This window comes from Podarcis bocagei (assembly GCF_964188305.1).
Source record: "Podarcis bocagei genome assembly, chromosome: 2".
In the NCBI taxonomy this organism is placed as follows: domain Eukaryota; kingdom Metazoa; phylum Chordata; class Lepidosauria; order Squamata; family Lacertidae; genus Podarcis; species Podarcis bocagei.
Window position 1 is genome coordinate 51,323,275 of NC_138126.1, and position 10,598 is coordinate 51,333,872.

At 41.8% G+C, this 10,598-nt stretch overlaps 1 protein-coding gene across 6 annotated transcripts in view; it reads left to right on the forward strand.

Annotated features, from left to right (window-relative positions):
- The window catches only part of CARD19 (caspase recruitment domain family member 19), a 32,511-nt gene extending 22,115 nt beyond the window's left edge, over positions 1–10,396 (forward strand). For 3 of the 6 annotated variants that reach the window (XM_081185261.1, XM_081185262.1, XM_081185264.1), the window contains exons 4-6: positions 4,657–4,716; positions 6,813–6,884; positions 8,807–10,396. In XM_081185261.1, the coding sequence (XP_081041387.1) occupies positions 4,657–4,716; positions 6,813–6,884; positions 8,807–8,922 (248 nt within the window). In that variant the 3' untranslated portion in view covers positions 8,923–10,396. The other 3 variants (XR_014005600.1, XM_081185263.1, XM_081185265.1) reach the window with 3 other exon arrangements.
- Positions 10,397–10,598: the final 202 nt, after the last annotated feature.

A 10,598-nucleotide genomic window follows, 5' to 3' on the forward strand; every position in this document is an offset into this window, starting at 1 on the left:
CCCTGTGGTGGCGTTCCTATGTGTACTGGGGGCATGCTGACAATTTGTGAAAAAACACCCAACCTCCAAGGACACTCTGCTGCCATGCAGTGATCGGGAAGCACCCTCCCCTCCTTTTTGCACCTGCTCTAAAGAATGTCTTTAAAAAATAAATAAATTCACAAAATGGTGCAGGCAAAGTGAAGAAGCACTATCATGGTCTCATTTGGACTCAGCACTAAACCATGGGTTAGCATCAAAAGAATTAACCTTTGCCTTGCGTGCTCCCCCTCCTTTCTCCTTCTCTCCATAGCTGTAAGGAGGAATTTGGAAATTTTCACTCCAGCTCGCTTTGTCATCCAAACTTTGGTGAAACGTAGTGATGGCTTTTTGAAGCAAACTAACTTCAAACCATAGTTTATAAAGCAGGCTTGTTTCATCTAACCATAGTTAAGATTTGCCACAGTTTAGCATGTCCATAAACAGAACCATAAACTAGGTAATCCAAAATGGAAGTAGAAACTTCTAATCTCCTCAAGCTGCACCATTGGAGTGGGGAGGAATATGTGATCCCAAGGTTTGTGGAGATTTGTTCTCACAATGCTAAGCCATGGTTTAGTGTTAGATCTGAATGAAGCCAGTATCTACCATCCAGTTGGTGTCCTTTCCTCTTGTGCAGCCACATACTACATTGTATCAACTCCCCTCTCCTGTGGTGATTAAGACAAAACATGAATCAAATAGACTTAGTTCCTGGAATACCTCTTTTGCTAAAATGGCATCAAGGTTAGTAGTACCAGGTTGCTCTACCAGAAAGGCAGTGGGGGGTAGATAGAAACCAATCCTTGCTATATTATGTCCCTGTGTACTGGGTTACATGGAAATAATTTTCTGTTGTCCAGAAGAGCACATAACACTTGTATAGACAGCAAGAAAATAACAACATTCTGGGACTTCTCTTTCTTTCTCCTGCACTGAGACATGCTGAATATGTTCAGAGCTGGATTTAATAATCATATTTGTATTCTGTCCTTTCTCCAAGGAATTCAGATCAGCAACAACAACTGTAAGGCAGGCAAGATTGAGAGAAAGGGAGAGAGACAGAGAGGGAGAGAAACTTGCCCAAGGCTATCCAGTGAGCCCAGGGCCATTCTACACATTAAGTGGCAGCAAACTCAGGTTTGTGATGTTAGGCGTAGGTGTTAACAGGGAGCTGCAGCCAGTCTTGGCTGCCTTTTATATGCATATCTGCACAGTACCTTCATTTTCTAAACATACTTTGTGCCCATCGTTTTAAGTTTTAGGTTTATGCCTAAGAAGAGGCATCTCTGAACAGGAAGTTGAAGCTGGTCTTCCCCATGCCAGCCCAGCTCCTTAGCCATTGACACCAGACATGGAGAACAAAGGAAGTCATGCCAGAATTATGATGCCTTTCTTGTGGAGACTGGCTTTTCCCGTTTTTGCAACTCTGCTTACTTCAGCCCTCCAGAAGATGTTGTTGGACTCCAACTCCCATCATTCCCAAGCAGCATGGCCAATGGAAAGGGATGATGGGAGTTGTAGTCCAACAACATCTGGAGACCTAAAGGCTGGCCACCCCTCTGATAAAGCACTTTGTACTGTGATGGTGCTATAAGTCTGCAATCCTATCCACAATTACCTGGGAACAAACCTCATTGAGCTGAGTGGAACTTACTTCCAAATCAACCTGCATAGGATTGGGCAGTTAAGGTGAAGGCCTACGCACGTTTACTTGGGAGTAAGGGCTTTTCTTTAAAGCACCTGGAAAGTTTGGATGAAAGGAAAATGTGGATAAGTCCCAAGTCTCACAGACCTGAATGAAACTTTCTTCTATGTGGACATACATAGGATTGCACTGTGCATGAAACTGAACCGCAGTATCATGGGAAGAAATAAGTCATTGGCTTTGGCACCAGTGGCTATAAAATACCTAGTTATGTTCACTTAATATATTTCTTTGTGTCATGGGAAAGATTAATTCGGGAGCCGACAATGTATTTAGCACCAAGGGCCCATATTAGAAATATATCACGGACTGGATGGTGTCAGCTAATCTGAATCTTTGACTCAATACATTAGCAACCCAGTTTGCAAATTGAAGACCATGGTTGACAGCTAATGGGCATATTTCTTCAGCGATAGCCTTTGTGCCAATTACACATTGCTGAACTAGCCAGAAGTTAACTGTCTTCAAAAGCCGGCATATTTTCCAGAACTCTGCTTTTCTGACTTTCAGAAACCATGTAGTACTGGAAACCTTCAGCCTTTGTGAGAACACAAACATTAATTGATTCCATCTGTAGCTGAGGGGCAGGATGTTCAAGTAAGAAAGTGAAAAGATCAGTCACAACAGATACTTTTGGCTATATTTAAAGGTGAAGTAGCTTCATTCCAAACTTGAGTTCTAGGCCATTTTCCACTTGTGTCAGATAAACCTTTTGCATGATGCTTTCCAGCAAGCAATATGCTACACTGCAGCTGTGTGTAATGAAACCCCAGAGGACTTCATCCCAGTTGCAAAATGCCTTCAAGTTTGAAGGAGACAATTCACAACCGCAAAGTCCAGTGTTCCTCAAACTTGGGTCTCCAGGTGTTGTTAGACTACAGCTCCCATCATCCCTAGCTAGCAAGACCAGTGGTCAGGGATGATGGGAGTTGTAGTTCAACAACACCTGGAGACCCAAGTTTGAGGAACACTGGATCCCTTCCCACCAGCCATTTTCCCTCTAATACTATTTCCACATGCACACTCATAACTGCATTTTACCCTTGCTAGTATTGTAGCTTTCCAGACTCGTGCTTACCTGGCCAACTTGGGTCTGGGAAAATGCATGGAAAAAGAAGTTGGAGGGAAGAGGAGTTTATGGAGAAAGTGACTGGTGTTTAAACAAATGTTTGAGAGATAAACAAATTGCACGTTCCAGCTACATTCAAACCAGTGTATTATCAAATGGTGCCAGGAAAATGCTTAACCGTTTGAGAGAAAACGAAAAACACAGGTTTGCTCAAGATTCTTCTAAACACAGGCATTTATCCTGCTATGCATCTTCTACACTTGATGTGCACATAAACTTTTGAGATGTCTGCATTGCACATGAGCTGGGTGAAAGTGGAATGAAAAATCAGTGCTTGCGTTATTGCAGCTAAATTAATCTTTGTCATGCCAAGCAACCTGCTTCACCAGATGTTCCTGATGTTGGCTGAAAAGTGTGCTTGAAAGCGTTTTTCAGAAATTGGCAGGGTGGGATCCACGTGGCAGGCTGGTGCGCAGCACTCCAGTGCTTCTACTGAGAGCAGCATGAAGGTTGATCTGCAGGTGCAACTAAGGAGAAAAAGTCCTTGGAAAATACCACAAGCTGTCAATTGACTGTAAAGAGCACAAAGATTTGAGTGACCTTGGAAGACAACAATTGTTGGCTTAAACAATGGCATTGCCTGTAATTAAAACTTATTTAGTGTGGAAAGAAAATAGATAGGTTTAATACTGTACTTGGCCTCTCATGAAAGTTCTCTACCACCCCACTTTTAAATGTTGTTTATTCGCCAACTTTGTATATGAAACGCACAAAGATGATAAGTTGGTTGCCTTTGGCCCTACGCTTGCAAGCCAACCTACACAAATGTTTAAGCCAACGTATTTTACCACTGCCTTTTGTTCATATGTTAATGGCCCTAATTATGCCAGTGGTATTCGAAGACCCCTGTGATTCATCACGGGTTACCCAATGAGAAGATCAATAGTAGCCAACATGATTGAGCTTTCCTGAGAATGCACACAACCACAGGGGGTATATTGGTTGTGATCTAGATGCACTTTTGGATCACAAACTCAGTGGTGAAGCCTACCCAGAGCCTGATGTGAATGGAGTGTCCCCCTAGAATACTCCTCTGTCTTCACTGTTCCTCTGCCCCACAGAGGGGTGCTATGTCAGCTGTGCAGGAGTCCCTTGGTAGACAAGCCTATGTGCAATGGGCTCCCATGGGGTAGAATGGGTTGCTCAGTTTCAAGTGAGTTAGAGGGGGGCAGGACCCATGGGCGCCTTTTACAACTGCCCCTTAGCTGCTTTTTCGAGAACAGCATTATTTGGCTAAAACTGGAGGGAATCAGGGAGAGCATGGGTTGCGGATGCCATTAAGGTAAGGTTACCAGATGTCCCCATTTCCCAGGGACAGTCCCCGGATTTACAAATCAGTCCCCTGACAAAATCCATCTATTTAGTAGAAAGTAGAATAGTGTCCCCGGATTCACTGGAAAAAATGTAACCTTACATTAAGGCCACCCCCACTCCTCTCATAATTTGAACACTAACGTCACATAAAGTTGGAATGGGGGAATTAGCAGCCATTTTATGTTGCGTTATTGTATTACCATATTTACTCGAATCTAATGCTCATCTTTGCTGGCCAAAATACATTGTGAAAATTAAGGCGCACATTAGACCCAATGGCACATTGACATTCGCCAGCAAATACTTTGTTTTGTTTCAAGGTTCTGAAAATTGAGGTGCGCATTAGATCTGATGGCGCATTAGGCTCGAGTAAATGCGGTACTTTGAAAACTGGTCCTTGCTTTCCTCCCACTGTGCATGACGTGCTTCAGACGTGTGTTGCGCTGAATATTACACTAACTCTTTGGTGTGTTGCTTTTGTTTCTAGAAACCTCAGATTCCACAGGGATAAACCCTGAGAAGGAGAAATGTATTCTAAATGACAGGGGTAAATAATGCGTGTAAAGTATTGTTGGCTAAATCAATATTGGACAGTAAGGTTAACAAGGAAAATATATATAAATATATGTTGCAATTGAATGTCATGATACTAATTCTAAGTGTGTTTGCTCTGGGCATGTGCTTTGGCTTTAATAAATGAAAGATACGCATGTATAATCAATAATTTTTTCCCCAGTAGTAATTTCTGGGTTGTTCAAACTGTTGATGATTATTGTTATTAATTAAATTTGCTTGCTGTCCTTTATCCGAAGATCACGGGGCAGTTCACAACATAAAAATACAAAATACATAATAAAACAAAAACAAAGAAAAAACCATAACCCTTTCCCATTTTATGTAATATAAAATCCAAAGTTTTCTAGGGATGTGTTTAGGAAACAATCTAGACACCACTGCAGTTAATAGGCGTTGTGCAAGAGCTTGTTGACCCCATTTATCTCACTGGGGCATGCACAGAAAAACTGTGTCCCTGATCTCTAAAGTACTAACTACAGTGGGGCACAGCCTTTTACGTCACATTTGTGTTGGCATTTTAAAACATTTGCATAGGCTTCAGTAAGTTTCTACCTTTAAGTGGCGACTCTATATTAATGTTAACCCACACCCATGATTTTTCTTGGTATAGCTGCTGGGTTTGTTTTGTGGAGCTTCTGAGTTTGCAGATCTGTGCAGTGGATAAGCTTAAGGCAGCAGTGGAAATAATATTTAAGATGCCTGCTCCACTCAGTCGAGCTGTTCCGCCCTCTTAATGCTCTTACTCCCTCCCTTTGGCCCTCATTGTGCACATTTAAAGCCAGAAGACAGGACAGGACACCAGGCATGCAGTTACGGTTAACGTTGCATCGTGGAAATACAGAGTGCAGTGATCACGTGCACACTCTTGGCTCTTCTGTTCTAAAACCTCCTTTTTAAAAAAGTTAGATTTTGGGTACAATCAGCACTGTGCCCATGGACCCTGCCTTGACCTCTACACATTCAGAGATGCTGTTTTCACAGAGCCTACATGTGCACACCCATATGTCTGAAGGCTCAGGTATGCATGACCCAGGACCCTGGGAAATGAAAGGTGCACGCACGTAGTTTCTGTGCAAAGGGTGCCTTTGAGCATGTGGAGGGCAACGCTGGGACTGCTCATTTGTACCCAAATAGCATATTAGGGGTTCTTAGGCTAGGAAGAAAGAAGAAGCCCTTTCTGTTCTAACACTAGAGCAGGCGTTCAACTGCCTTATAATAGTTGCACACAAAACTCACATAGTTAAGGGTAGAAGCAAGGCTAAAGGGGGGGGGAGGGAGAAACAACTAAAGACAGAAACACAGGATGGTAGAGTTGGAAGGGACCACAAGGATCATCTAGTCCATCCCCCTTCAATGCAGATATATTTTGCCCCATGTGGGGCTCGAACCCATTCCTCTGAGATTAAGCATCTCGTGTTCTACTGACTGAGTTATCCTCTGGTCATCATAGAGAAGCCCTGTGGTATTTCTATAGGAATCATTTGGTTGCTTGAATAATGTTCTAATTATTATATTCACATAAGTAGATAATGACAAGCCTGATTTAATTTTAAAGGCTGGAAGATATTGAAATTTCTGGGTTATATCCATTGTTGCATGAGCAGGCAGAATTTCTCCTTCCTCTCCTCTCACTGCATCCCACCAGTTGTTCTCCAGAGGTTCCTCACAGCCCTTCAGAGCACTTTTGGGATATGCACAGGAGATGAGGAAGGGGAATTCCAATTCTCAGGTGGAATTCTGCTCCATTTATACAAGGACACTATTAAATGCGACCCTAAAATTTCTTCTCTTGCCCTGCAAGTTTTTAATAAGGATTAATTTTTCGAAAAAGAAAAATAAGTGGGCTACAAGCAATAGAGGCCTTCACAATGGTAATAATAATTGTAATAAAAAATAATTGCTGCAGGAAATGATGATTATATATTATAGTAGATGAAGCCTAAAGCAAACATAATTGTGCCAGTTACACTTGAATCACTGTAGTCACAGTAACAACAATGATAACTGATGAACCATTAATTTGAACACATAATTTTAATCCTCCTCTGTCGGTTTTTTATTCTCTAGGTCCTACATTCTTCCTTGCCTGCTTCAGCATCGCCGCAGGATTAGCCTTCTACATGTATTGCTGTAACTCAGGTAAATTACTCTTGCGTTTTTTCTTTCTTTCTGAGAGGATAGGTTGAGTAGTTGTCTTGTTAAACTGTTTATCTTGGCATAAAACATGTTTTGGAAGTGTTCTTGCATCAGGATCATGAAAGAATACACCAGAAAAGGCTGATGTGTGGGGCCCTAGCTATATCATTCATGGCTACACATTTTGGCAAGACTGACAAGTTCTTCATAAGCTGCCTGGAAGTCAGGAATATAAACTGGGTGAGGAACATATGACTCTTGTCATATGCCTTGACACTACATGTGTCATTCACTGCAGTCTCCAGTGTGGTGTAATGGGATCAGTTTCAGTTGAAGTAGCCTGATGGTGTCTACAAGGTGCCTACAGCAACACAGCCAACAGATGACACTTACCCATCTAGGCTTGCTGACGGGGTATGGCTGGGGGGGGGGGATCCAGGATGTGGTCAACACATCTTTGTGGCCCTGGACATTTTGAAAGAGGTGGTGATTTGACAATTTCTGAAAAAGCCTATCTAGGTCCCACTCTGGTTTGCCAGAACAAGTACCCCCCCCACACACGTTTGTGGCACAACTGTTGCAAGTATTCTGGAATGAAACCAATTATCTTGAACCAATCCAGTTTGGGTTCAGATTTGGTGATGGGGACTGAATCGGCCTTGCTTTCCCTGATGAATGATCATTATTGAGAGAGGGGACCTGTTCATCTTACTTAATCTTTCACTGGGTTATACATATATACATACATACATGCATACATTTAATGGATTTCCTTTTACCTGAATCTCAAGGTGATTTACATACATATTTAAAAACCGATTTGCATTGGCTCTGATCCTATCTCTCAGGCTATTTTCAGGTAGTTACATTCAGTGATTGTCTTTCATGCCCCCAAAAGTTGTGCTGTTGTGCCATCTGGTCCCTAATGCTATGTAACACCTACATGAAAGCTATTTGGGGCAGGGTGTCACAGGTATGCTGATGACACTCAGCTCTACCCCTCTGTAACATCTGAATAAGTTGAGGCTGTGCAAGTCTTGGACCAGTGTCTGCAGTCAATGAGGGAATGGATGAGGGTTAATAAACTGAAGCAGAAATGCTGCTAAGTAGTGGTTCAACCAAGTGGACATATGCTAAGGATCACTACATTGGTGAACAGTGCTAGATAGAATTCAGCTCCTCTAGTAGCTTGTAAGTTCTTTCATACAAAAGCCCCGGTCCTGGTACCCCCCCCCCATTATTATTTTTCAGCAACCTAATCTTGGGAGGCGAGTGTGTGTGTTAGTTTTTGTCTATTGTTGGGTGGATGGGAGTCACAGAAACCCTTGTTGATCTACTGCAGATTACACAGGGATCTTCCAATCCACTACTTTCTGCATCTGCTCTACCATGTGTGGCTTTTTTTTGGCAGTGATTCCTTAATCTTGTATTGCTAGTCTTGGGAAGCTTTCTGTATGAGTTTGGTAATATGGAAAATGAGGCATTTTGGGGGTCCAAACCTGACGAGGCAAGGCCAGTGGGAAAGATATTCCATAGTACAAAATCATCAGGCTGGTATAAAACACGCAGAAAACTTTTTATTATCCCTACAATTTGGTTGTCAAAGCTGCAGAGTTGATTTATAGCTAATTGTAGACTTCAGCAGAAGCAGTGATTTGAATGAATATTTTATTCATGACAAAAATAATCAGTCACTCAAAATTAGGTGAAGAGCTCTTCTTTTTACAATTCACAATTTCTTCTGTTACTTAATTTGCAAGTCATAGAATAGATCAAATCTCCTTGGCCAAAATTCCGGCAAGTTTTTTTTGGTGTGTGTGTCAAATATCATTTGTGGAAACAAAACCCATTATGGCTGCAAATCTGACTCACTTCAGCTTTTTTTCTCATTTCCATCCCCTCCCCCTGTTCATGTTTCATTCTAGATTCAAAAGTCCTAGGAGGAGCCAAGAAGATACTGGGGTTTTCTCCAATCATCATAGGAAGACATGTTAGGAATATTTGTATGTTGTACATGGAAGACGCACCAAGAAACAAATAAGCATAAACTGGCTCACCAGTCTAGCATGAAATTTTCCTGCCGGCGGAAGGGCTACATTGTCAAAAGATATGCTATTTTCTTATACCAAAGATATAACTAACCTGTGGCTTCAGCAATGTATATTTGCTGCTTCCAAGGGCTTTCAAAGGGTCAGCTATATATGCCTTTTACTTGTGGGAGTGGATGTTTTTATTTTTGTACAAGCTTAAACTATTTATCACTTGAATTTAAAAAAAATAATTTTTAATGCAAGCTTTTAAACATGTGCCCTAAGTCATTGCAAAGTCTTAAAAGTCCTTCCATGTTGTATATTTGTATTCTATTCTGGTCTAGAGGAATACCAAAAAGTGATTCCCTCTCCAAGATGGACAGAGAGCTTTTGCTCAGTGTTTGAACCCTAATACCTGATGGCAGGGGGCAGGCAATCTTTATCCAGAGAGCTATGAAATCCACATAGAAGGCCTCTCCGTTTCCCTGCTTCACAGAGAACAAACAGAAGGATTCCCCTGAATATCAGTGTAAACTTTGTGTTACTGCTGGTTGAAGTTTCCTCAGAAGACATCATGCTTGGTGCATCAGTTAATCCATTAGCAATGGTGGGAGATCCTCTGTGCAAATAGTAAACTCAGGTGGCTTCAGATAAGGGAACTTAAAAAAAAAGCTAACTTTAGAGCAGCATTTGAAACAAATTAACCCCAAACCTTTTTAAGATTACAGTGGTACCTTGGGTTACATACGTTTCAGGTTACAGACTCCGCTAACCCAGAAATAGTACCTCAGGTTAAGAACTTTGCTTCAGGATGAGAACAGAAATCGTGCTCTGGTGGCGCAGCGGCGGTAGGAGGCCCCATTAGCTAAAGTGGTGCTTTAAGAACAGTTTCAGGTTAAGAACGGACCTCCGGAACGAATTAAGTACTTAACCCGAGGTACCACTGTATAGAGGTTTTCTTCTTCTTCTTCTTCTTCTTCTTCTTCTTACTTTTAAATGGTAGACTGCATGTTCTTTCTGTACTTTGTATGCAAGAATTCAAAAAACAAACGCCTGTCTTTTTGTTTGCTAGTCTATCTGTGCAAGATTTACTGCCTATCCTAGGCCAGATTCCAGGTGCCCTGTTTAAGGTAGGAGGGGAGGGGGAAGAAATTTAGCAGGGTCGAAAATCCTGACCTGCGTATGTTCAAGGTTAATTTGAGGAGGGTGGATTGTGCATTTTAAGAGCTTTTGTTTTTGTACCTCATGATACCTATAACAGTGTTACTAGTAAGACAACATCAACAACAACAACAACCACCACCACAACCCTAAACCAAAGCCACCTTCCATGCTTTTTTGAAGCTGGGTGGGACCCAAATTAATTGGTGCCTCTGGAATGTGTACCTATTCTATAGCACCATTTCATTGTTTGTGAAAACTCATATAAAACCGTGAGCTGGCCAGAAATAGAAAGATTACTGAAGCATAACTTGTGGTCTGAAACGTGTGTGTGTGTACATGCAAATATTCTCTCATCCTCCCCAAGTGATACCCTGCTAGGTTCCACCTTCTTTGTGTAGGTTTCTAAGGACTGTTTTCATTCGACTTCCAGAAGGGTAGTTACGTTAGTCTGTTGAAACAAAAGCAGTAAGAGGTATTGTGGCACGTTAACAGGTTTATTTATGGCATGAGCTTTTTTGGGACT